At 40.0% G+C, this 27,678-nt stretch overlaps 1 protein-coding gene across 2 annotated transcripts; it reads right to left on the bottom strand.

Moving 5' to 3' along the window:
• Nucleotides 1–61: 61 nt before the first annotated feature.
• Nucleotides 62–27,660, bottom strand: CRYZ (crystallin zeta). 2 transcript variants are annotated; one of them, XM_061121605.1, is made up of 9 exons: nt 27,549–27,660; nt 22,231–22,354; nt 20,444–20,596; nt 16,654–16,817; nt 11,154–11,205; nt 5,247–5,396; nt 1,631–1,732; nt 1,435–1,530; nt 62–1,012 (listed from the first exon to the last, which is right to left on the bottom strand). In XM_061121605.1, the coding sequence occupies exons 2-9, from the start codon at nt 22,339–22,341 to the stop codon at nt 848–850; spliced, it is 993 nt and encodes a 330-aa protein (XP_060977588.1). In that variant the 5' UTR covers nt 22,342–22,354; nt 27,549–27,660; the 3' UTR covers nt 62–847. The 2 variants fall into 2 exon arrangements, with proteins under 2 accessions (XP_060977588.1, XP_060977589.1); XM_061121606.1 differs by lacking the exon at nt 27,549–27,660 and adding an exon at nt 27,480–27,499.
• Nucleotides 27,661–27,678: the final 18 nt, after the last annotated feature.

Genomic DNA, 27,678 nt, shown 5'->3' with positions numbered 1-27,678 from the left:
GGTTCCATGTAAAACTGATATAAGGCAAGTGCTACATGTAAGATAAATTAGAAAACCACCATTTTTAATTGCCTCTAGAATTTATTGCAATTACCATGTTATAATAACAAAAGCAGATCATTCTTAATGCATCTAATTTGACTAATTTAAATAAAAATATATGATCTCAATCACACAAAGAGATAATTCTAAATTTACCTTGAAGTTGAATCAATCAATACATATCTATTTGGAAACTATGCACCCAGTATCATTATAGCAGAGAGAAAGCTGCTGTTCTCACAGAATATGTGGCTCATTAACCTACTGAATATCTTAAAATATTGGGAATATTGGAAAAATAACAAATTTCTCTGGACACTGTTTTTCTCTTCTTTCTGAGAGACTTGTAGATCTAGATGAGATTAGTTTGGCCAAGGGGTCTCATTTATTCCAGAGAATCATCGGAGTCCAATATAGTTCTGGGCTAATAAGAGACTAAAGAACGTTTATAAGGAGAAGTAGGCTTGGAAATCAAGCAGTCCTATTTTGAATTAGTATGTTTTAGTCAAAGGTATGGATTAATGATGAGTATCAGTTAGGAATTTCTGTAATGTCCTCCAATGCCAAGTGACCACTAACATCCCATTTCCTACAATGATTCCTTGATGAGAAGTAGAAGGCATAAAGAAAGTTGCCAGCTATAAAATAAACAGTACTCCAATGCTTATGATCACTAAATACAAACCTTTTTTTTAAATGTTAAGAAACTCACTGAATCAAATGAATGCTAAGTAGAGCAAACACAGTGTATATAAAACTGAGATATGAAACCTCTAATTACACAAGAAATCAATGGAAGGACTGATCATTTTAAGAGAAGAATCATTTTTCCAATAGCTCCACTGCTATGAATGATATTTTCATGAGCCTGGGTAGCCTTCTCCAGTAGATACTGGGGACCTATTACTGGTTTCAACCAACCAATTTCCATTCCGGCTTGAAGGGCTGCTGCAAACTGCTGAAATTCCTCCTGAGGGAAAGAAAATGTCTTTTTCAATAGAGGAACACATGACAATTTTCAGAAGCATTAACATTTTTCAGAGTCTAAGAAAGCATTAAGAGTTTTCTCATAGATGTGTGGCTTTTGTCAACTTGTTCAGAACTACAAAAAAGTAGTTTCCTATAGGTTAGCCAACACTGCAATTTGTCTGTGGCAGTCTCAGTTTACAAAATACCTATTGTTATGGAGTAATTAGTAATTACCAACAGTATCTCCTCTCTCCTTCATAAGTGCCCTAGCTTGGAAAATAAATTATATTGTCACCCTAGTTATCTTCCAGGGATTAATCCTTAACCCACTTAGATAACTAACCTTAACATCTACTTAAATTTTCAGTCTGCCTGACTAGGCAAATTACACCAATGTTTAAGTTATCAGAATCACTTTTCTACCTTGGTGGATGAAAACAGAGTAACTCCTTTTATGCTAGATTCCTTTGTCATGGTGTCCCGTGGGTTTATTTCAATAGGGCCTCTGCTGCCAACAACCTAGTATGAAAAACAACATGTGTGTAGTTAAAGATTACTGCAAAATAGTGTTAAATTATGAAAAAACTGCAAAGTGATGGAAAAAAAATGAAATACTTACTATTACTCGTCCTCCATGTGACAAAAGATTCAAATCATTACTAAGATTTACATTAGCCAACATTTCAATAATCACATCAACTCCTTTTTCACCAACAGATTTCTATATAATATAAAAGAATGCAGAGTAGATTAGGAAAAAAAAGATTATCATAGTGCCATATATTACAGAAATATATTTCAAATGACATAAAATGCTATATATTTAAAGAGTAATAATGCCAATTTTAAGATAATTTAATTGTACAGTGATGCTGTAATTCCAAGGTACCAGCCACATCTAAAATGACAGATTTGTATTAAATAAATTGCTATAATGAAATAATATTTGTCCAGAATTTTCATGTGCTTAGACTCAACTTGACTATAAAGTACTTCTTCCTTAGGTGAAAATTTTCTGTCTTCAAAATGTATTTTAATAGAGGAAGAAGCAACAAATCAAAAATAAAAAACTGCATTGGGGCTCCCATTTTTATTAAAAAACAGACAAAAGAAAAAAAATACTGACTTTTTGGTATTGCAGTATCCTGTGTGTGTGTGTATGAGCGCACGTTTAGTTGTGTTCTCAGTGGTCTACAATCAGCTTGGCACACTACTCCTTTTCTTGTGGGCTTTCTGATGTCAATTCTCAACATCTAAAACCAGCTCTTAAATAAGCTAAGCTATACATTTTCATTTTAAGAAAAAAATGAACACCTACGCCCAGCACTGTGTGAGGTATTATGAATGTCAAGATGGACATAGAGAACCCAAAATAAAGAGGAAAATGGAAAACACTACAATTAAAGGTGTGATGTGATGGGCTAAGTACTGCATTGAAAGTGAAAGTGAAGTCGCGTCTGACTCTTTGAGACCCTATGGACTGCAGCCTACCAGGTTCCTCTGTCCATGGGATTATCCAGGCAGGAATACTGGAGTGGGCTGCCATTTCCTTCTCCAGGGGATCTTCCCAACCCAGGGATTGAACCCGGGTCTCCTGCATTGCAGACAGACGCTTTACCATCTGAGCCACCAGAAAACAAACCACAGGTTATAGAGGGGGTAAAAAGTTACAGTGCTGATCACCTGTAAAGGTCAAAGAAAATTCCACAGAGATGATGACCTCGGCCCTGAGGGATAAGTAGGAGTTCTTAAGTAGAACAGAAGGAGTAAGGGGCAAGGAGAAGCTAGACAAAAGAAACAGAAGAGCAAAGATGTAGGGATGGAGAGTAAAAGCTGGAATTGGAAAGTGGCCCAGCAGAGCTGGAGTATGCATTTGTGAAGGAGATGGGGGCGGGGGTGGGAGGGGAAAGGTAGGAGCTAAGAGACTGCAAATTGGTTCAGACTCTGAAAATACATCAAATGCCACATTAAAAGATTTGGACTTTGTGGGGACAGATGCTCATTAGTTAATTCTTGTGCCAGGCACTGTTTTAGGCACTGGAAGTACAGGAGGGAAGAAGAAAACAGAAATTCCTATTCTCATGGAGCTCTCATTTATTTCTGAGGAATTTTTTTTTTTTTTTCTTTCTTTGAAACAGAGAACCAAATAACTCTGGAGACAGTAGAGGAGAGAGAAGGGGGCATTAGATCAGCTGTGAATAAGAGTCAAGACTGGAAAAAATGAGGACTAAATGAAGTTACAACAGTGAAGGGAAGAGAAAGAGAGACACATATGAAGGGCATGTCAGAGATGAAACTGATAGATAAGGTGACCAATTTGATGTGCAGGAGGGAGAAAGGTGATTAAACAACAGGAACAGGAAATGAAATGTGGGTGTCTCTCCTGGCGGACCAGACGAACGGCCATGTTTAGCAGGCTGATGGTGTGATGAATGAACAGTGATAGTGCAGGGAACCAGCAGTGTAAGGATGTGTATGAGATGGATCAGGATGAAGGTGTAGCACCACAGAAAGTAGAGACCAAGAGGAAAGACCTATGGAATACCAAGTGAAATGAAGAGGAGGAAGACTAAAAGAGTTGTTAGAGAAGTGAGAAGGGAGCCAGCTTCCGGGAGGTGTGGTCAGGGTCAAGCACAGTGAGAAGTGAGCCAAGAGCAGCTGACTGGTGCTGGGATTATCAGCGCCCCTGACAAGCCACATAAGTAGCTGGTGTGTGCATGCGGGCTAAGTCACTTCAGTAGTGTTCGACTCTTTGTGACCCCATGGACTGTAGCCCATGAGGCTCCTCCGTCCATGGGATTCTCCAGGCAAGGATATTGGAATAGGTTGCACTTCTCTAGGGTATCTTCCCGACCCAGGGATCGAACCCGCATCTCTTACATCTCCTACATTGTCAGGCAGGTTCTTTACCACTAGGGCCTGGAAAGCCCTGGGGTGGAAGCAAAATTGCAGTGGGAGGTAAGGAAGTAAGAGAAGTTTAAGTACCCCCTACGTTTTCAAGAAATGTGTGGTAAAGGAGGGGAGGGGAGGAGAAAAGGTTAAGAGAATGTTTTTGGAGAACGAGAGACTTAAGCAGAAGGAACCAGTAGAAGAGAGAGAAGCTATAAGGTCTTGTGGTCTTAGAATTACATTGCAAAACAAAAACCTATTCTTAAAATAACTGGCCAATTTTCATCTTTGATAATGATATCAGGAGTGCATGCTCAATCAATTCTGGATTCCTCAACATATACAAAGGAGAGCCTTTATTCAGTTTTTTGGCAAGATGATTTAGGGGTAATAAAACAAACTCACACTCATTTTTTCCTCAGTTTGTAATGACCTTGTTTACACTGTAATCAGTACCTGGGATATCCTAATTCTTTCTCAACATGAGCAAGTAGTTTGAGGATCAGCAAAGTAATCAGTGTTTAGTAAACTGTTACCATGGCAAAGATGGAGAACTCCAGAACCTGCTTGAACTGGATTGCAGCAATGGAATAGATCTAACAGTAACTAACTTCTGCCGCATCATTTTGGATGAGGTAGTGGTTTCTCTTCCAAAAACATCCAATAAACAAAGAAACTTAATTCCCTAGGCCAGAGAGATCCAGTTTGTAATTCACGGATAATTTAACTTTCCATGGAAAATTTACACCAATAGAAGTTATATTAAGAATACCTTTTTGGTGGGGTAAGGGGTGGGGGATGGGTGAAATGGATAAAGGTGGGATCAAAAGGCACAAATTTCCAGTTGTAAAATAAAAAAGTCATGAGGATGTAATGGACAGTGACTACAGTTAGGAATACTGTATTACATGTTTGAAAGTTGCTAAGAGAATAGATCTTAAAAGTTCTCATCACAAGAAACAAAATTTTATAATTATGTATGGGGACAGATGTTAACTAAATTTACTGTGGTGATCATTTCACAATATATAAAAATATATGTTTAAAAAATGCCTCACAGCTGCAAATACAAAGCTGTGGCTTTACTTAAAATGTGATTTGCATTAAAGAGTACTGATTTTTATAACTATAAGCCTCTAGAGAGGCTATATTTTATTTAGTAAAAATTAACAAGGCAGAAATGATAGTGAAGGTTTGAAAAGTAGACATCTCTACTTTTAAATTAATTAAAGCTTTAAAACACACAGGCAAAACAAACAACTTTAAGAGAGTAGTTGATAAAAAAAAAACTTATAAAAGAACATGAAACAAAATTTTAGTTTTATAAAATTACAGAACAATTTTACCTTAATTTTATCAATATAATTAGCTTCTTTGTGATTAAACACGTTGTGGGCTCCATTTTGCAAAACAATCTTTTGTCCTTCCTCAGTACTAGCTGTGCCGAAAACCTTTAAGCCATAAGCTCTCGCAATTTGGCATGCTGCAATTCCAACCTTAAAAAACAAAATAAAACCCAGTAGTTTTAGGTACTTTGCATCTCTGCAAACATTTATTAAATACATATATAATTAACATGATGTTCTTCTAGCTTCTAGACTATTGCTAATAAATGTTAAGAGTGTAAACAAAGAAATAAGAAACACTGTGCAAAATGTTCACTTAGCATCTGCTTTGTGCAGAAGATACAGGGTTTAAAGATGGTCAAAATATGCTCAGTGACTTCACACTTTAACAGTACACATAAAATACTACATAACAACAGTAAGTCATCTACCACTTACGTAGAAGAGACAGGTATGTACATGGGCAAATTCACATTCATGAATATGATAAACATTTATTATTTACTATGTGCAAGATATATGATAGAGTGCCTGAAAAACTAGGGATGGAGGTTCGTGACATTTTACAGGAGGCAGTGATCAAGATCGTCCCCAAGAAAAAGAACTTCAAAACTGCAAAATGGTTGTCTGAGGAGGCCTTACAAATAGCTGTGAAAAGAAGACAAGCAAAAGGCAAAGGAGAAAAGGAAAGATATACCCATTTGAATGCAGAGTTCTAAAGAATAGCAAGGAAAGATAAGAAAGCCTTCCTCAGCAATCAATGCAAAGAAATAGAGGAAAACAATATAATGGGAAAGACTAGAGATCTCTTCAAGAAAATGAGAGATACTAAGAGAACTTTTCATGCAAAGATGGGCACAATTAAGGACAGAAATGGTAGGGACCTAACAAAGCAGAAGATATTATTAAGAAAAGGTGGCAGGAATACACAGGAGAACCACACAAAAAGGATCTTCATGACCCAGATAACCATGATGGTGTGATCACTCACCTAGAGCCAGACATCCTGGAATGTGAAGTCAAGTGGGCCTTAGGAAGCATCACTAAGCTAGTGGAGGTGATGGAATTCCAGTTGAGCTATTTCAAATCCTAAAAGATGACGCTATGAAAGTGCTGCACTCAATATACCAGCAAATTTGGAAAATGCAGCAGTGGCCACAGGACTGGAAAAGGTCAGTTTTCATTCCAATTCCAAAGAAAGGCAATGCCAAAGAATGTTCAAACTACTGCACAACTGCACTCATCTCACACACTAGCAAAGTAGTGCTCAAAATTCTCCAAGCCAGGCTTTAACAGTACATGAACCGAGAACTTCCATATGTTCAAGCTGGATTTAGAAGGTAGAGGAACCAGAGATCAAATTACCAACATCCATTGGATCATCAAAAAAGCAAGAGAATACCAGAAAAATACCTGCTTTATTGATTACACCAAAGCCTTTGATTGTGTAGATCACAACAAACTGTGGAAAATTCTGAAAGAGATGGGAATACCAGACCACCTGACCTGCCTCTTGAGAAATCTGTATGCAGGTCAAGAAGCAACAGTTAGAACTAGACATGGAACAACAGACCAGTTCCAAATAAGGAAAGGAGTACATCAAGGCTGTATGTCACCCTCCTTATTTAACTTATATGCAGAGTATATCATGTGAAATGTCAGGCTGGATGAAGCACAAACTGGAATCAAGATTGCCGGAAGAAACATCAATAACCTCAGATACGCAGATGACACCACCCTTATGGCAGAAAGTGAAGAAGAACTAAAGAGCCTCTTGATGAAAGTGAAAGAGAAGAGTGAAAAAGTTGGCTTAAAACTCAACATTCAGAAAACTAAGTTCACAGCATCTGGTCCCATCACTTCATGGCAAATAGATGAGGAAACAATGGAAACAGTTACAGACTTTACCTTTTTGGGCTCTAAAATCACTACAGATGGTGACTGAAGCCATGAAATTAAAAGATACTTGCTCCTTGGAAGAAAAACTACGACCAACCTAGACAGCATATTAAAAAGCAGAACAAAGGTCCATCTAGTTAAAGCTATGGTTTCTCCAGCAGTCATGTATGAATGTGAGAGTTGGACTATAAAGAAAGCTGAGTGCCGATGAATTGATGCTTTTGAACTGTGGTGTTGGAGAAAACTCTTGTGAGTCCCTTGGACTGCAAGAAGATCAAAGTAGTCAATCCTAAAGGAAATCAGTCTTGAATATTCACTGGAAGGACTGATGCTGAAACTGAAGCCCCAACACTTTGGCTACCTGATGTGAAGAACTGACTCATTGGAAAAGACCCTGATGCTGGGAAAGATTGAAGGCAGGAGGAGAAGGGGACGACAGAGGATGAGATGGTTGGATGGCATCACAGACTTGATGGACATGAGTTTGAGCAAACTCTGGAGTTGGTGACTGAAAGGGAAGCCTGGCGTGCTGCAGTCCATGGGGTTGCAAAGAGTCGGATGCAAGTGAACTGACTGAACTGATGTGCAAGATGTGGTTCTTCATGCATGAAACTATGTTCTAAGGAAGGGGGACATAATAAACACATGAAGAAATAAATGAATAAAGTAAATTCAGAGAATGAAAAATACTTGAAAAAAATAGTGTATTGGGTTATAAAGAGATAGAGAACCAGGCCAATTAGGTCATCAGGAAAGGCATTCTGAAGAGATCTGAATGGAGAGAGGGTCAAGCACAGTCCGGGACAGGTCTGAGATGCCTGCTGGAGAATACTGTAGGCTGAATGGGCACGGATATCCTGCTGAAGTGGGAATGAGCTTGGGGCATTCAAACGGCAGAAAGAGGGTCAATGTGGCTTAAGGACGGGACATGCGGAAGAGAGCAGAAGATGAGGTCAGAGAGGCACAGAAAGGCCAAGGCACACACGGCCTTGGAGGTAAAGACTCTGGATTATATTTAAGAGCCAAGCAGAACTACTGGAGAGTTTAAGCAGGAGAGGGATATGATCTGAATTAGGCTTTTAATAGGACATGCTAATTATACGGGAGGCAAAAAGAAGGTAGAGGGAAATGGGAGCAGGAAGATCAGGACTTCATCAAAGATTGGAGGTGGGAGGTGAGGAATGGAGAAAAATCAAGAATGTCTCCTAGGTCTCAGGTCAGAATAACTGCGTAGACTGACTGCAATGAGAAAGATGAGAGAGGATCAAGTTTGTGACAGCATCAAGAATTGACTTTGAACACACTGAATTCACCCAACTGAAGATGTTCAATCATTAGTTGAATATGATAACAGACTTGAAAAGAGTTCAGAGTTGGAAACATAAATTTGAGAACCATCAGTTTATAGACAGTACTTAAAGCCACAGGATTGCATGAGATCACTAGAGCACTAGATAAATGTGCTTAGCATAAAGGAGAAATAAAACTATTTTAGGAATATAGATAAAAGCAATCATTTAAATTATAATACTAGGAAACATGTTTGGTCCCATGCCAAATGAATGGTATAGATAAGGGTCAGCCCATACATTTAGAACAAGCTTTCTCACACTTGGCACTTTTGGGCCAGGTAATTCTTTGCTGTGGGGACTATGCTGTGCAGTGAAGGGTGCTTAGAAGGAGCACGCCTAGTTTCTGTCCACTGGATGCCAGACCATTTCATCCAGTTTTGACACCATCAAATGTCCCCAAGTGGGAGAAGAGATGGTATGAAATCACCCCTTATTGAAAACCACTGATTTAAAGGAAGATACAATCACTATGGACTGGGCAGGATAGAAGAGAATTGAGATGAAAAAGACGATGGAAACTAATTAAAATTGTAACAGAATCACGAACTCCCAAGCCTGAAGTAAGACCTTAAAGACTGTACGGCACATGGGAGTGAGGAGCCTGAACCCGGTTGGGTTATGCTGAGGATTTGTTTGATTTAACCAAAACAAACACAGGGAACTCACTGTGAGTGTGACAGACATTCAGTTCCATGAAATACCACTACACCATGGGGTTAGCATGGCTGATTTTTGCTACTTTAATTTCCACTTAAAAAAAGGGGGGGGGGGGCTCTAATAAAACCGTGTTTTAACCTAAGAGATAATGTAAATATTATGCTCTAACTACTTCAAAGGGGCACTCAAGACATATTTTAAAGGAGTTGCTTATTCTATTCTTGTCAACAATTATTTTAACAATATTTCTTCAATAGATTATATACCATTATGTGTCAACTATTTTTTCTTCTATTTATTTTGCTGACAATAAAATAGGGCACTCCCCACCAACATATCCGGATGTTGGCTGTGTTCACAAATTCTGCACCGTTTTAAATACACAACATAATCCCAAAGGAATTTGATTTAAATGAGGACAGAAAGTACAAATAGAAGCAAGACAAAACCCAGCACTTTTTCCCCCTGATGGGCAGAGAGGATCAGAAGCGCTTCACACACCAGGTCGCCAGCCTATCCCTGCCAGCCAAGGATTTAACAAACTCAGCCAGCACGGAGAACAGTCTGGATTTTGCCTTTAAAAAAAAAATCATGATGAAGCGACCTGGCTTTTTACAAAAGGGTAAAGGGAATAAAAAGAGATTTTCTTTAAACTCGTCTCTCCCCTTCCTACTGAAATCTCTCTTTTTGATACAGAGCACAAGGTTAGCTCTGTGAAAGCCGAGGCAATTTAAATAAATGCATGTTGGACAGATTCTGTACTTATTTAGCATTAAGTTTACTTATTTAGGGCTAAATTTAATTTAACCCCCGAACTGCCTCTTCAGTGAGGCTAAACAACAGGAGTTTTTGACAAGGGTATGTGTCATATTTTCTCAAGCCCCAGAAAGACAATCTTGGTGTTTTTTAAGTAAACAGTTTATCTGTGAAATCCTTGAGTTGATCTATTGGAAGTACATAGGAAGCTGGGCCTGAAATTTCATGATACATCCACGGAAAGTAACAAATATACAGAGGTCTGAATTCTCTGTATTACCTGTCCACTTTTAGAGGTAAATGCATTTTCAGGATGCCTCTCATTATGCCGGGAAAAATCTGCCATTAATAGATTACTTCTTTCCATCTCCTCTCTGAAATATAGTGTCCTGAAAGGGTTAACCTGCTTTCTCATACATCCAGCCCCAGGCCCTGTATTTTAAAAAGGCGGAATCGTGTCTCCAAAATTTCTAAACCTCTACATGCAGGATAGAGGTCATGTGGATTTCTTGTTAAATTCCAACCTCAGAGCTCTAACTTTTCCTCTAAGCTCCTCGGAGGCAGATTGACAGCCAGTTTCTTGAAGAGCTTTCTGACAGCTCTGTGTTGGGTGATTTCACTGCAGGGCTGGTTTGATAAGTTCTGAGCATTCCCCACCCCCCACCCCCCACCCCCATTAGCATTTTAAGTTGTGGGTTGTGGTGTGAAGGACACAGCTGTGTACTGTGTACCCTGCGAATGTCATCAAAGCGCAGCAGGCGAGCAGGAAGAGCGCTAGAGAGGATGAAGAACTCACAGTGTGGCTTTGCTGAGCTGTCTGGGGCAACAGAGGTAAAGCTTTAATGAGCCTTAGTTTTCTTATCTAAGGGGATGTGGAATTTATATTAACCTTAAAGAACTGTTTAAAATTCTAAATAAATATCCTTATAACATTCACTTCTTGAAAAGAAAAACAAAAGCCCGTTTATCTTGGTCCATACCCAACACAGGTAGAAAACCTAATGCATACATTTCTGACTAGGTAATCTGTTGAATTTATTAACCAAGAAATGCTAAACGAATATGATGGGGAATCACCTTCAGAAGACAGAATCTAAAGTCTCACTACAAAAAGAAAAAAGTCATCACCCTTGACCATATTTATAAATTTTTTAAAAGCAACTTAAAGAAATATAATGTGAAAGCCACAAACATAAGCTCTAAAAAAAAAAAAAAAAAAAACTTGAAAGAAAAAAATACTTACTCCTCCACTAGCTCCATGAACCAGAACACTTTCTCCAGGTTTCACACAGGCACTGAAAAAGAAAACACAGGTTCATCACCTTACTTTGGAGCTAATTAAGCTCAGTGTTTGTCATAATTCTTAAGAAAATTCTACCTTCATTTCAACCAACAGTTACCCAAAGAGGAAACTCATCCTGATAGACAACCCGAGATATTCTCCACGCTCCCCAGACTCAAACAGTGGTTCTTTAGAGCCACAGATAAAAGAGAACATTCAATTCATTTATTCATTCAACAAATGTCTACTGGGAGTCAACCAGTGTCAGATATTGTTGGGGTGCCAGGATCATGTAATTGTGCTACCCGCTAAGAGGCTTTGTGGATGTGTCAAGGGAAATTGCTTCACCTAGAACTGGAGTCTCCCATTCATTCCCACAGAAAGTGTCTCAGAAAGGGTCATTATAGCTCAGTCTTTTTTCCATGGTTCAGACTCACACCTGAGTAAACGCAGCAGCTGCTGTCTTCCTTCTCCATGCCTTTCAACACCGGGCTGCACAGCCTGCAAGCCCTTGTTTCAGAAACCAATGCTGAGTCAGCGATGGGAAGACAGTAAGAAACAGAACAAGTCCTGTCACACAGGTTCCCCTACCACCCCCTAAAGTGCCCAGAGCCTCTGGTAAAATGACATATTCTTTTGACTTCTGGTTCACCCACTCCTTTTCTACTATACTAAAAACAAGGAACATGCAGCAAGACACAGGGATGCTTTATCATTTCACATGGACAGATGCTGACGTCACAGGCCAGCAGCGGCTGTGTGGTCCAGATCTGACTCTCAGTGAGGATCCTTGTTTATCATGGGGGGTGGTCACCCTGTAGAATGGAGAAGGAAATGGAAACCCACTCCAATATTCTCACCTGGAAAATCCCATGGACAGAGGAGCCTGGTGGGCTATACAGTCCATGGGGTGGCAAAGGGTCTGACACAACTTAGCGACTAAACCACACCCCCCTGTACAGATCTTCTGTTCAATCTGGGAGTGAGAACACAGTCACCCAGAGTCCTGCTCACGGCCGTGTGCCAACAGCTGACAAATGGCAGCTGTGAGTCAGTAAATGAGGTTTCTCCAACATGCTCGCTTGGAGATGGGGGGTTGAGCAAAGTGAGTTAAACTGAGGGTTTGGAGTGATAAACTGAGACAGCTATTACCAAAACACTTTGACATTTTAAAAAGTAAAATACAAAGTTAAGGGAATAGGATTACTAATGTTATAATCTGGGTCATGAAATATGTCCAATGATTTCTTTCCAAATCTTATAAACAAAAGTTTCCACACCCTAAGTACATTGTCCTAAACCCCTGGGCCTGCAGCAGGTGGTGAAACAGCAGGCTAACTGTCTATTGGGTCTCCATGGCTACCATCCTTCTATCCTTGTGTAGTCACTGTAATGGTTAATTTTAAGTGTCAACTTGGCTGGGACATGGTGCTGGATATGGGTCAAACATTCTGGATATTTCTGTGAAGGTGCTATTTTGGATGAGATTAATGTTTAAGTAAGGAGACTTTGAATAAAGCAGATTATCTTCCATAATAAAGTGGCCTGGCCACTTGAAGTTCTTAATAAAACAAAGACAGACTTCTAGAGCAAGAAGAGATTCTGACAGCAGATTGTCTTTAGACTTGAACTGCTACTCTTCTCAGGCTCTCCAGATCTTAGGCTCAGCAAGACTCCATGAATCCATCCATCAATACACACATTCTGTTGGTTCTGCTTCTCTGGAGAACACTAATAGTCCTCTGCCCCTGGGGCCTGTAGCTGGGTTGGAGCAGGGGGCCTGGACTTCCATGCTGCTGTGTTACCCCCTCCTACTCACTGAAGCCTAGGACCTGGCTCAGAGGTTTCCTTGTTGTTCAGTCGCTAAGTCATGTCCAACTCTGTGACCCTACTGTCTGCGACGTGCCAGGCTTCCCTGTCCTTCACTATCTCCTGGAGTTTGCTCAAACTCACATCCATTGAGTCAGTGATGACATCCAACCATCTCTTCCTCTGTTATCCCCTTCTCCTGCCCTCAATCTTTCCTAGCATCAGGGTCTTTTCCAATGAGTCAGCTCTCCGCATCAGGTGGCCAAAGTACTGGAGCTTCCAATAGGTTTCTTCTTCCACCTCAAATTCAGCCCCAACCTGAGAGATTTCAACATTCATGGGAAGAAAACTCACAATTCCTGAATTCTCCTCCACTTCTACCACTCTCTTCCCACACCTAGTAGTCATCCCTAACCATTCTACCTGAGGAATATCAGACACTAATAACCAATATTGATCTCCTGTTCCGATTCTGTAACCCCACATTCCCTCAAAATTTTTTCTTTGGCTTCACAGAGCTTGCTGTCTGCTCCTTTTCTGCCCTCTTGCTGCTCCTGCCACACTCCCATCAGCCTGGATGCCACGGGACATTACCCCAACTTCTCTCTTTCTCTCCAGTGTTCCCATTTCCTTTGTGCTCTTTCAATTTGCCTCTAATGTTCCAGCCCTGGATTAATATTATGGTCTACCTTCCCTGGATAATGTATCCAAATGGCTAAATACCCTAAGAAAAAAATCACATGACCATGCATTTGGGACCACTATAGTTCTGATTCTCAAAAGGTCACTTTGCTTCCTATTTAGTTATGAAAATGAAGCAATCACATATGAGTTCCTTCAATGCCTCACCTCCCTGCCCACAAACTTTCCATTAAGTACACCAATGCTGAAAGGTTGTTGTTGAACCACAAAAGACGCTGGGATCCGTGGCCTCCGGAGGAGAAGAATTCAATCCGGGGCTAGAGATGAGGCTTGATGGCTCGGTGCTTTTGTGTTATAAAGTTTTATTAAAGTATAAAAGAGATAGAGAAAGCTTCTGACATTGACATCAGAAGGGGGCAGAAAGAGTGCCCCCTCACTAGTGTTAGCAATGGAGTTATATACTTTTTAATTAGTTATTACAATGAATCAAAAGAATGTCTGGAGGTCGTAAAGATCTTACTAGACCCACTCCCATAATTTACATTTTAAGATAACAGGATTAGTCAGAGGTTTTTTCCAGAAACTGTCCTCAAGCAGCATACATTGTTGTTATATAATCCTTAGTACAGAGTTTAAACTGAGTTGTTTGTTGTGTAATCATCAGTTAGAGGCTTAAAGATAAAAACGTGACTTATGTGACTAAGACCAAGGAATGTAGAGGAAATAAAAGTTTGTCCTTTCCTCCTTGAGAATTCCAGACCCCTCTCTCCTTGGGGACCCCCGGACTTATCAACCTGCCCTAGGAATTGACTCTCACTGCCTCTTCCAGGTAGCCAATCTCTCTACCTCTGTGCTACGTCCAATCCTTGCCCAGCACAGGATCTTGTTACATCTGCTACTCTGCCCTCTTCTCCAAGCTTCCCATCTATTTCTGCTAGATCCTTTCTTAGCTATAAAAATGACCAAGTCCTGTCCATCTTAAAAAAAAAAAAAAAAAACCCTTCTGCTCTCATACTCTCTTCAAGTATTTTTCCTACCTCTTCCTGCCTGTCTCCCCACTTTTTAAGAGTAGTCGTCATTCAAGAATCGATTTCCTTTTCCTTTCTCAACCCATTCATTCAAGCTTCGCTCCATCACTCTACTGAAAATGATCTGAGGAAAGCCACCACTGACCTCCTACCACTAAGCCTGGCTGTTATTTTGTTCCCAAACAGGCCTCACAGCTGCACTGACAGCTAGGTTCCCTCCTTGGTAGCAACATCAACTCCTACCCCTAACCCCACCCGCACTAACTGAGCACTTGTTCTGTACTATTCATGTACTAACAGCTTCACAAGCATTACCTCATCTAATTCTCACCACACCCCAAGGTGCTTGCTCTTATTATCTGTATTTTTCAAGTCAGTAAACTACAGTTGAGACAGGAAAGCGACTTGACTAGTAGTAGATGGAGACAGTACTAAAACCTAGGCCTTCCTGGCTTCAACACCTAGGAGCTTAAGGGATGTTTAACAGACTCAGTGGCCTCTAGACTCTCTTGGCCTTGGGTTCCACTCCCCCTGCCTCTCTCAGGCCTCTGTCCCCTACCTCTGACCACATTCGAAATGTTAATGCTCAGTACAGTTCCGGTCTCTCTCCACTGTTGTTCTCACTCCCTGGGGAATTTCAGTGACTCATTTTGTCAGCCCTTACCACATGCTGACAGCCCCAGATTTAAAGCTCCAGCCTTCAAGTTTCAGACTCTTTCATCCGACAGGCTGCTGGACTTCTCCATGATGATGTCTGTCTCAGCTTCACTTCCAAAACTGAACTGTTTCCCTTTGAAACTTTTCCCTTCTTCTCTTTGTCAAGTCAAACATTACCCATTATAAAGCTGTAAGTATTCTTAAGCTCTTTTTCTCCCTCATTCTCCACATGCAAATAGTTACCAAATATTTCTGACTTTACCCCCTAAATAGTTATCCTTTCCTCTCCACCTCTACCATGAGCCTTGCTCTGGCCCTTAAGTATTAATAATGTCCAGAGGGTACTTTTGTAAGATTCTCCCATGTCTTTCTCCACTCCTGTCATGACATCCATCCTTCCCGTAGCAGATGAGTAATCCTAATAAAACACATATATGACAATATCATTCTCCTGAATAAAACACTACATGACCTCCAAGTCCTTACAGAACAATAGGTGAGTGCTATAATCTAGCTTTTTACAATCTGAGGTGCACCTATTTGATAATGACAGCTAACATTTACTGAGAGATTACTATGTTCCAACTTTATTCTTCACCACTCTTTGCCTTGAAATCTTCTAACAAAAGCAAACTGCTATAGCTCTTTTCCCCAGATACCCCAATGTTTGCTCCCCACACCAGCTCTTCTCATTCTCTAGAATACCCTCCCTACTCCCAGCTACCCTTCCCCAGGATAATGTTCTCTGATGCTTTTCAAATACCTAGAGAATTTGATTAAAATATAGATTCTCAGGTATCAGCCATGGAAACTGACCAGGGGGACTAGGGTAGAGCCACTGTACTTTAAAGCTGCAGCAGTTAGTTTCTAGAGCTGGATAACGAGATTTTTGAACCATGGCTTTAAAATAATCTAAGACTTATGCCTTGCCAGGAAGCCTGACCTCATTACCACAGGCATGTCCCTTGTGATCCCGTAAATCCCTATGCACATCTCTACCACTGCCCTTTCCACATGATATATAATGTGTATATATATATATATAAAAGTAGTAATACTCTTAACGTCTCTCTCCCTTACGAGACTGTGAGCATCTTGAAGACAAAGATGGGGTTTTGCTGTTCTTGTGTTTTTCTTCAGTGATTAGAACAATCTACCAAATGAGCAGAGTTTCTGCTCCATAAACCTTAACGGTAACTTAATGGGAACCAAAAATGACCAATGGGTAGACGGGTGGTAGGAAGCATAAATTATATATTACTTTCCTCCAATTAATATCGCCCTCCTCCGGTGCTGGTTATAAAGCTGACAGAGTGTGTTATTACCTGTGGAGCAGAGCTCGATAAGCAGTAAAGTATGGGATGCCGATGGCAGCTCCTTGTTTAAAGTCCAGTTTTTCTGGCAGTGTGTAAACAGTGTGATCGGCTGCCAGAGCATACTCAGCATAACCCCCAGAGATCGTCCTGGTAGTGAAAACTCTGTCACCTTTCTGGGGAAAGCAATAAATTAATAAATGCTTCAGGGATTAAAAAGGTTGTCAGCATGGGTGTAATCCTTTAGAATGCAACATTTATAACAAGAAATAAAATGAGTGTTTATATATTGTTGTCTACATCCTAAGTCTCATAAAAACAACTTCAAAATACAGAACATTTTAAAATGTTTTATTAATGGAAACTAGGAAGAAGAAAAATCAAGGGAAACAGGAAAAATAAGAAAAGAGAATGTCCAGAATGGTCTAAGATTATGATGATAACTTACCTTTATTGACAGCTTGCTGTGCAAGGCACAGCATTAAGTGTCTAATGAGTGTTATCTAATTTGATCTTCACAACAGTCTATGAGGAAAACTTTCATTACCTCCCTTTAGATAATCCCACTTCAAAGATGAGGAAATGGAGGCGTAAATAAGTTCAGTAATTTGCTCAGATCAAGCAGTTAATAAATGGCAGTTAACATAAATGTTTTTTATTCAGTACTGGGGAAAAGAAACAAATACACTGTAAGGTTTCTTCCAAACACCTGTTCTAAATCCTTTCTGTAGGTTTGTTCCTGCATTTCCCTCATTTTTCACGCATGGACCAAAAGGCAGGCAACTCTGCCTGGATCCCAACAACAGAGATGAGCCAGAAAAGTGTCTTGACCTTTTGCAGCACCAGAAACATATAACAAACTCTCCATAAACGCCTGCTGGGTCCTCACTACTGGAAGGCAGATGTGTAACTGGGGGTAAGGAAAGGCCCCATGCAAGCACTACAAGCTGGCTCCATGTGACCTGCACACCAAGAAAATTAGACTGCCCAGCACAAGTACCTCTTCTAAATCCCATTTCTTGAAGAATAAAAAAAGCAAATAGTTCTTGGAATAAGCAAAACATTAAGATAATAACTCTCAATACACCTAAATTTGCCCTATAATACAACACTATAGGGTGCGGTAGACACAGAAAATGGCACCCAGGAGTCAAAGACAAGCATCACTGCTTGACAGTGTTGCCTTCAAATGGTCAAGTAAGACTAACATCAGATTAATCCCGTTTTTACAGCTTAAAAACACACTGCATTGACTTCAATATAATTCCAACCTGTTTAAGAATCCACTATGAAAAGCAGCACTTTTAGTTCTGTGATGGATATTATGAGCAAGACATTCTCCCTAATCTCAAGCTTCTTAAACTACAAGAAGAGGGAAAAAAGGAGAGAGAGAATTTTAAAGCAAGGCAAATCTGATGAGCCATCAAAGACAGGTATGAGAAAAAGAAAGAACTATTTCGAAGTTGAAGGAATCAAGAACAGCTAGACTGAGAAACTAGTATCTGAGTTAGGTCTTGAAAGATAGGGGCTTCTCTTGTGGCTGGTAAAGATTCTGCCCGCAATGCGGGAGACCTGGGTTTGATCCCTGGGTTGGGACAATCCCCTGGAGAAGGGAAAGGCTACCCACTCCAGTATTCTGGCCTGGAGAATTCCATGGACTGTATAGTCCATGGGGTGGCAAAGAGTCCGACACAACTGAAAACTTTTTCACTTTCACTTTCAAAGATAGGCCAAGATCTTGAAAACTGGAAGTGGGAAGAGATGCTAGCGATAAAGGAAACAAAATTAAGTCAGGGAACTGTGATAGGAAGAGGTGCTGAGAAATCACCAGCATGCATTCCCAAGGAATAATAACAGTGTGGAATGTAACAGTTTCGGGAGATAAAAATGAAAAGAAATGAAAGCTGGAGGGTAAAAGCCCCTGAACCCATGTTTATGAGCTTTGATTCAGTTCTGCCAAATAGAAGAGCCAATATAAACAAAGACACAGAGATGAAAGAGCATGGGGAAGAACAAACAGTTACTACTAAAGGATAAACTACAAAGTGAGAAGGAATGGGAGATAAGAATGGAAAGATGGGTAGGAGAAAGAGCACGAAACAGTCTTCTTTTGTAATATAAGCATTCCAGCAATACCCTGAAATCTATAAAGAATTGATACAAGATTTGAAACACAGTGTAAAACAACCTAAATTACATTTTAGAAAATTACTCCTTATAGAGCAAGGATAGATTCGAGGGGCTAGGAGGGAGGGTGGTAAGTTAAGTGTCTGTTATAAAAACCCAGAGAAGGGACTATGTAAGATAACCAGAACTACACTACAGTGGGGAGGAAAAGAGGAGAGAGGAAACAGTCCCAGTAAGGGAGAGCTGAGTGAGGGACAGATAAGCCTCAGAACCCAGATGTCACCAAGACAGCCCCACACAAGCAGCAGCTCTGTTGGGAGAAAGAGAAGCTCAGTTTTAGACATGAGTAAGAGGTTCCTAGAGTTTGCTGATGTGGGCCCTGCAACACAGCTTTCTGTGATGATGTAAATGTTCTCCATCTCCATCTCCACTGTCCAACAGTGGCCACTAGACACTTGGTTCTATTAAGCAATTGAAGAATGGAATTTTTAATTTGAATGGAATTTGAATTTCAAACAGCCACATGTGGCTAGTGGCCACCATATTTGGAAAGAACAAGTCTACCTTCTAAGCGAAAGATATCACACTAGACAATGGAAACTGAGGGAGCAGATGAGCCCATCATGAAGAAGGAAGAAAATACAAAAGGGCAGAGTCTGCATAGGGTCAGTGGGCGCTGGGCAACACCAGATGTGAGGAACATCCAGAGAAAAAGAAGCTTGAAAAAGGATGCTCAGAGAGGAACGGGAGGTGGGGGTCGGGGGGGAGACCTGGAGAATATAATGTCACAGAAGCTGGAGAAGTTTTTTTTATTTTTAAGAAAAAGTAAGTGGCTGAGAGTGTCAAATGTCCCAGAGAAGTCAAGACAGATAATGACATAAAAGGTCCCATTAGCTTCAGCAATATAGAGGCCATTAGCGACATTAGTAAACATCGTCTCAGTGGAGCGGTGGGGGCAGGAGCTAGACTGCCAAAGGCAGAGGAGTAGAAAGCAAAAGGAATGTTCCTGGCTTCCTGGGCCAGACCCTGTTAATCTTCGCTCAGTTCAATTTTGGTAAATGTGCTGCCACAGCTGAGCAGGTCAAGGAATGATGAGGACAGATGCTAGAACATGAATATGCTATCTAGGTTTTTTATATCTTTTTGCACATAAATAACAAAAGCTCTGATCATAACTCATAACATCTACATTGACTCAGCCACCTTGGTCTGAATCATAGCTCTAAAAATGTATAGGTGACCTTGCATTTGTTCATCTTTTACTTATTATTCAAAAGAATTAGCCTTCCCTTTATTTTCTGGAACTAAATTTTATAGAAGGAAAAAAAAGAAAAAATTATGTTGGCTGTGTATTATCAAGAGTTAGGAAACAGTATAATTTCCTTGCTTATTATATTCTTTCCTTAAGTATTTCTGTTAAATCAAAGGATCACAGTTCAATTCTATGGGGATGTGGAGACACAGAAATTACCCAACACTTATTCCCAACAATGCAAACAAGCAAGGTCCCTGGATAAAAGATAATATCTTTTTTGACTAGAGGAGTCCCCCAAGTGGCAGAAATTGTGTAACAGGGCCTTTTAAAGACTTAAATACAGATACATTTTAAAGCTATGTCAAAATGTTAAAAAATATACATATTAAGCTAAAATAGAAATAATTAAAAATGTAATACCTTGAAAGCAGATACACTCTCTCCAACAGCTTCTATTATCCCAGCCACATCAAAGCCAGGAGTATAAGGTAGAGGTGGTTTTATATTGTGAGTGCCAGAACGAATGTATGTGTCCACTGGGTTTACACCACATGCTTGGACTTTGATGAGAACCTGCAATGACAATGTACTTCAGTTCATACAGAGCAGTTAGGCATTCATTCAGCATTACCATAGGACTGGAGTGGAGTGATCATGGGAGCTACAAAAATAGAGGAAAACCCTGCCTTCAATGAGCTCACATTCCAGTTTTAGAAATCACCATATAAATAAAAACATAAGGCAGAATGGTTTACGTGCTCTACTAAAAACATCTGGGGAAATAGTGGTGGAGATATCTGAGGGGGTGTGTGCAGAGACCTCTGCATGCTCATCAAACCTATTTTCTCCTCCTGGACAGGAAGGTAGGAAGAATATTCCTTCCTGGCTCCTTCAGAGTTATAAGCAGTCAAATGGAATGTAAACATAGGTGACGAAAGCTACTTTTGAGACTGACCCACAAAGTCCTTCTTAGGCAATGTACATAGTGTTTCCACCCTTTCTTAGTGACCTCAGAAGACAGGTGTTGAAGGCGGCAGAGCCACACAAGGGAAGAAATACAGGTCCCTACATCACTTTGGAAGAAAACTCTATCCACTGACATTTTAGAATTGTGGAATTTAGCAAATGAGAACCACCGAGATTTTTTTTTTTAACTTTTTATTTTAAACCGGGATATAGTCAGTTAACAATGTTGTGATAGTTTCAGGTGACCAGCAAAGAGACTCAGTCATACATATACATGTATCCATTCTCCCCCAAACTCCCCTCCCATCCAGGCTGCCAACCACTGAAATTTTGAGGCTACATCTATTATAGAAGCTCATCTGACCTTAATACAGAATGATTACTTCTGCTATCAAAGTATGATAGCCTTATGAGGCCTTATGAAGGAAGTGGTATTTGATCTAGATCTTAAAGGATGAGTAGATATCTTTCAGAATGGAAGAAGGATATTTCAGGTTAAAGGAACAGTATGTGCAAAGACAGAAGGAATGAAAGGGCCTCTTGGGGAAACCAGATAGAGCTTTACTGTCACAGCAGTCTACTGAGAAGAAATGATAAGAAAGAAATCTTTGTCAAATCATAACCAAACTGTAAAAACTCTCATAAGGCTTGCTAAGGAAGTTAGACATGGGAGCGATGGAAGGTCCAGTAATAAAAATATATAATTTTTATTGAAAAAGTATATTATTAAAGTCACTGGAAATGATTAAAATCTATATTTAAAATCTCTTGTATGTAAAAAAGCATGTATGCAGAAGAAAATTATTCTCCCCATGCATAAAACAAAGATCATGAAAGATTGTAATTGAATAATCATGACTCCATTCAGAAAAATCCAATTACTTCACTACACAGATGATTTTCAACTTAAAAATTTTTCTTATGTTCTTTCTTTTTATACATTTACTTCACTAGTTAGAATTATATGTTCTCTTTGTCAGAGCTTATAAGTGTAAACAGTACAGTGAAGTGAAGGTAGCTCAGTCGTGTCCGACTCTTTGTGACCTTGTGGACTGTAGCCCACCAGACTCCTCTGTTCATGGGATTATCCAGGCAAGAATACTGGAATGGGTTGCCATTCCCTTCTCCAGGGTATGTCCTAATGCAATATCTTTATAAATCAGTCTTTCGAACTTTAACTTCATGTGCTAGAGACACACACTCAGTATAATTATTGCCTGTTTTTAAGTAATGATTTCCACCTGATGGTCTTTTGGAATTGGTACAGCAACATCCGACTGGAGTTTCAGCACTTCTGGTCCACCAAATTCAAAAACTCTAATAGCTCTCATCAACTTCTGTCCAGTCGCCATGGTGATCTAGATACTAAGAAAAAAAAAAAAATAACATATTGTCATATTGTATCTAGGCTATCACTGTGTTTTTCCCCCTGGAGGGGGAAGATCAAACAATTTTTCAAACAACAATTTAAATCATGAGCTTACCACTGATCTCATTTCATGTTTAAGGACCTTTCATCTTACAAATCCTTCAGCTACAAAGCAAAATGCTTCATATTATTTCCTGTAGGGATTCAGTGCTTTCAACAAGGGAATCAAACATACAAACAAAAACATCTGGATAGACGATGCATGATACAATTATCTTAGGTTTCGTTTTGTGTAAGCTTGGGCTATAAAATCTTGGAAATTCTAGGAGCTAATGTAAGTTTTCTTAACATTAGATAAACAGATCTTCTTTTGTTAGATTATATTTCAGATATAGAGAGAAATATAAAACATACAATAAACATTTAGCTGCTACCCAGCTTTAACAAACCTTACCACTGTAAAAACCTAAAACGTTGTGTTATAGATATAACTGAAGCCTCCTCTAACTGTCCCCAAACCCATTTCTGTTCCACAATTCTAGGAGGTGACTATTCCCACAAACCCAAGAGCTCATCCTTCTCAGGCAGGATGTAATTCTACTGTTACATGTATTTGCACTGTTAAACAGTATGTGCTATTGTTATTATTTTGCATGTTTTCAAACTTTATAAATAAAGTTTATAATCATATTGGATCATATTGTACTGAATTCTGCAACTTGCTTTTTCCTCTCAGTATTAAGTTTTTGAGATTTATCAACACTGAAACATTTAGTTTTATGAAGTTCATTCATTTTAACAAAGAAGAATAAACAGCTAAAAACTGCTTTATGTGTAATCTTCTGTAAGTCATAAGTGTAATTTATAGTTACCCTTTCTCTTCTACCACTGTAAATACTGAAATGAAAACTCAGAGTTAAAATAAGCTTTGAAAGGTAAAGAACATATATATGTGTATATATATATATATATATATATATAGAATTGGGTAACTGGAAATCTTACATCTATAGAGATGTAATGAAAGGGCTTTGTCTGACCTCCATAATTTTGCTTGTCTGCTATGACAATTTCTTGAAATTAACCACACCAAATATTGCTAAACTCTGCCACCACCAGGAACATCTTTGTTAACTTCTGGAATAATCATATTCACCAACCACGAGCAGCTGAAACATCAAAAAGAGTTGCAGAAACTAAGACTTGAGGTGACAGAATTCAGACTTTCACTGTACTGAAGCCCAGCACAGGACTCCTTGGAACAAAGCTCATGCTAACTATAAAATGCCCTTCCATGTGTGGGGGGAATCAAACCACTTTGATGGTGTTATTAATGGAAAGTTCTTGATATAATTAACCAAAAGCTGTGCCATTTTAAAACCCTTTATTCAAAATGATTTAATATAGTACCTAGTACAGAAGAGAAAATAAACTCTCCATTGCTAAAAGGCTGTTTAGCAATGAAATAGCCTAAAGGGCAGTATTCTGATTAAAAAAGGGGCTGGGGTCAGAAGCAGGTGTAAGCCTCACGCACTGCAGAGCAGGGCAGTCTTAGGGTAAGCAGCTCTGTGTAGGAACTAGGACCGGGGAACAGGCAGCTCATGCCCTACCTACCCAGAAGTTTCACTCCTGCCTTTCTGTTTGGATCTTCACTCAAGCTGAGTATTTTTTAAGACTTGAAAGCAAAAATATATATAAAGAAAATAAAACAGAAAAAGAAAAGGTTGTACAGACCAGAGTATTCTACTCTGAAAATAAGAACATAGCTCTTTTTTTCTCCTTTTTGTCTTCAGCATGGTGTTGTGAAAAGAGTGCGGGCTTTGGAATCTGACAGCTCTCAGTATGAATCCCAGATCTATCATTTACTAGCCATGTGGCCTTGGGCAAGGCAGTCACTTTTTTTGAGCTTCTTCTTTTGAAAACCAAGTTCTACTCAGGGTTACTATGCAAGAGCCAGGGCAGGTATGAAGCACAGAACCCGGCAAGTGTTTACTTCTATACATAGTGATATCATGGTTCCTTTCCCCCCTAGTTTCTCCTTTCCAATTTCTTATTCATTAAGATATTTTTGGTTCTATAATCCTATAGTCATCTTTGATTTAACAATATTTATAGGACTGTTGTAAAATCAAGTTCTTAACCTCAAATAGTTCACAGTCCAGAGAACTATTCAAACAAAGCACGAATACCAAACATTGGCTGTTATTCATTCAACATGCATTTTTGAACATTAACTATAAGGGAGGCACTGTGCCAAACTCAGAGCACAGAGGGCAAGGATAACAAGCCCCAGACTCCCCCCACTCTGCCCTCATCTCTCCTCTATGCATGTGCGCGCGCGCACACACACACACACACACACAATGTTAGGAGGTGTAGCTCTCTTTCCACTTTCAATATCTACTTACTTCCTCCCTATTTATTTCTTTCAAGCTCTCACATCTATCTTCTCACCAACAGACATCCCTAGTACCCTCAAAAAACTGTAGCAATAATAAAAGCAAAATTACCCTGAAATAGGATCTGTCAAAAATACCTAGCACATACATTTTTTTCCTCGCATCTGGACATTTGCTAAGTTGGAAGAAAAGAACAAAGCAAGGAAGAGACTCACCCTTAATTCTGGATTTAGAAGACCCCACCCCCAGCCCTGTCTTGCCCAGTACTACCCCTTAACCTGTGGAGCTCATGAGGAAACAGGGCATGACCTTGGAAACTCTTCTACTTTGCTTCTGGTGGTCTTATTTCCAGCTGAGCCCTTGCCACTATGATTGCTCAGGCTCCAATCTGCATTCATTGCCTTTGAACCCCCTCAACTACCTACAGGATCATCATCTGCTTCATAATATAGGTGCTATGCTAAAAAATTGTTAACATAGTAATTATTATTCTTAAATCTTTGCAATACCTGATTTCTTCTAAACAGCACATCTTTCACATCCATTAAAAGGACTTTCACAATAGGTAGAGAAGCAGCAGTTATTAAAACCATTATTTAATTGTATGCAGAACTGGAAATAAAACCACCATCCTTCTTATGGATGAGGAAACATCTCAGAGGTTGAGATTCACCAGGGTCACACTGAAGCAGAGCTGAAACCCAACACCTTAAATGTTATTGGGCATTTTTCCCCCCTTAACTGTAAAATCCTTTTCATCTCACCCTTTGAAATATTGGCAGAGAGGACCTTTAATTTCTTAAGAGACAGAATTTATAATGATGATAGTGAGACAGACTGAGCTAGAGATACGAAATTCAGCTAACCTGCAGGTGGCATTTCATATTTTATGAACAAGACATCTACTTTGAGTCTGAAATTTTTGAAATGCCCATAAGTTAAGGGATCTACTAGAGATACACAGAATGTGATTCTTTCAGGAAAACTAAAATAATAATAATAATAAATAATAATAATTTTCCTATCTATAAAATGGGGCCAATGCTCCCTAGCATAGGATCCTTGTGAAGATGAACTGCAGCAGCACATGGGGAGTGCTTCAGAGCATGCCTGACAGGCCATAAGCTCTGTTATTCAGGGTACATCATTTACAGTCAGCAGCAGGCTTATCACACTGCTTGTGCTTTTTAATTAAAATGCACTTTAGCAGGTTTTTCTATTTATCAAATATAAACTTTGAATCAGAGCACCTTGGTTTATTGTTCAGTTTTACTTTTTAACCTATGAAATGTTGCCAACCACATTTGCAAATGGAAGAAATACAGAATTTAAAATTCTTCCTTCAACACTGATCTTTTTCAAGCTATGCTTGAATCCATTTGGTTTATTAATTTTCTTTTTTCTTTTTTTCATTTGGTTTAAATGAAAATTAAAGGGATAGGGGAAAAGTTGGAAATATATTCTCACATAGAATGAACAGATCGATTCACAAAGCCAAAGCAAAGACATATTATTAAAAAAAAAAAAATCTTAATTTTCAAGAATTTCTAACAAGAAAAAAAAAACTTGGAAAGAGAATCAAACATTATAAATGTGCTACAGTTGATCAAGAATGACTCATAGTAGCATATTTATTCTTAAACCAGAAAAAAAATTTTTTTAATTAAAAGCAGCCAAAGAAAAGTCTCTTCTTAGCTGAATGACCTTGTCAGAATACTACTTCATGGGCCTGGCTCTTAGTACCCACTTTTGATTAGGAGGGCAGGAGGAGTTGATCAGATAGTTATTCTAAACCCCTGTAGGTGTTTGGAAGAAAAGATTGGGTGGAACTAACAAGCTGCTCCTGCGCTGGGGGAGCAGGGCTCCGTGTGATTTCCTACTGCTGACCAGGCACTCACGGAGTGTCCCACTGCTTTCAGTGGGAATCACACAGCCATTTTCCACTAACGCTGTGCTATGCTCAGTCCAGTCGGACTCTTGGGGACCCCATGGGCTGTAGTCCGCCAGGCTCCTCTGACCATGGCATTTTCCAGGCAAGAATACTGGAGCGGGTTGCTATTTCCTCCTCTACGGGAATCTTCCCAAGTGAGGAATCGAACTGCCTCTCTTACCTCTCCTATGTTGGCGGGTGGATTCTTTAGCACTGTGCCACGCGGGAAGCCATTTCCACTAGTTGCTGACAATCAGTGCAAACTTTAGCCTTTCAATGGTTGAACCATTAACACACCTTCCTTGGTCACTGAGATAAGTCTCCTCTAGAAACGTGTACATACCCAACAATGTGCTAACAGGGAATTTCGTTTTTTGAAGAGTCTCCTAGATGAGGGTCATGGCGGGGTGGAAGGGGTCTACACAATTCTCTCCAAGACGTCATCAAAGCAGGAGGAAAGACCGGAGAGAAGGAGCCCTAGGAAACCCGAACCCGAGTGGCCGCGGGTCACAGCAGCCGCGAGAGGCTGCAGGAATCCAGAGCCCAGGCCGAGGGGAAATCTAGTGGGGGCAGGCAGCAGAGGCTGAGGGGTGGGCGCCCCGCAGTGGGACCCGAAACGCTGGCCCCGCCAGTAAGCAACCGGGCTCTCAGGACCAGCAAGTCAAACTGCCCTGGTGACCTACGGGTGATTAACTTGCAGCCCCCGGTGCGGAGTAACTTTGGCCACAAACTCCTTATCCCATGGTTCTCGGGGAGGACGGGACGCAGGAAAGGAACGCAAACAAAACCCACCTCGGTTCCTTTTGGACGAGCGCTGGGGAAATCCTCAGCGTAAACTGAGGGACTTTTAAAACCACTTACCCCGTTGTAGAGTGGAAAATCAAAATTTGCGAGCGTCCCCTGAGATTGCATGGGAAAAGCGGGCGGGCCCGGCAGGCCACAGCAGTTTCAGGCTCCGCCTCGCCCCGCCCCAGGGGCGGGTCCCAGGAAG

This window comes from Dama dama, chromosome 20, assembly GCF_033118175.1.
Source record: "Dama dama isolate Ldn47 chromosome 20, ASM3311817v1, whole genome shotgun sequence".
Classification (NCBI taxonomy): Eukaryota; Metazoa; Chordata; class Mammalia; order Artiodactyla; family Cervidae; genus Dama; species Dama dama.
The sequence above is the reverse complement of the archived record's forward strand: the minus strand, read 5'-3'. Positions and strand labels throughout refer to the sequence as shown.

Coding starts and splice junctions, on each gene's coding strand:
- CRYZ (XM_061121605.1), bottom strand. CDS start 22,341: ATGGCGACTGGACAGAAGTTGATGAGAGCTATTAGAGTTTTTGAATTT. Junction 16,818..20,443: donor AGAGTGTATCTGCTTTCAAG/GTATTACATTTT, acceptor TGCTTTCCCCAG/AAAGGTGACAGAGTTTTCAC. Junction 5,397..11,153: donor TTCATGGAGCTAGTGGAGGA/GTAAGTATTTTT, acceptor TTGTTTTTTAAG/GTTGGAATTGCAGCATGCCA.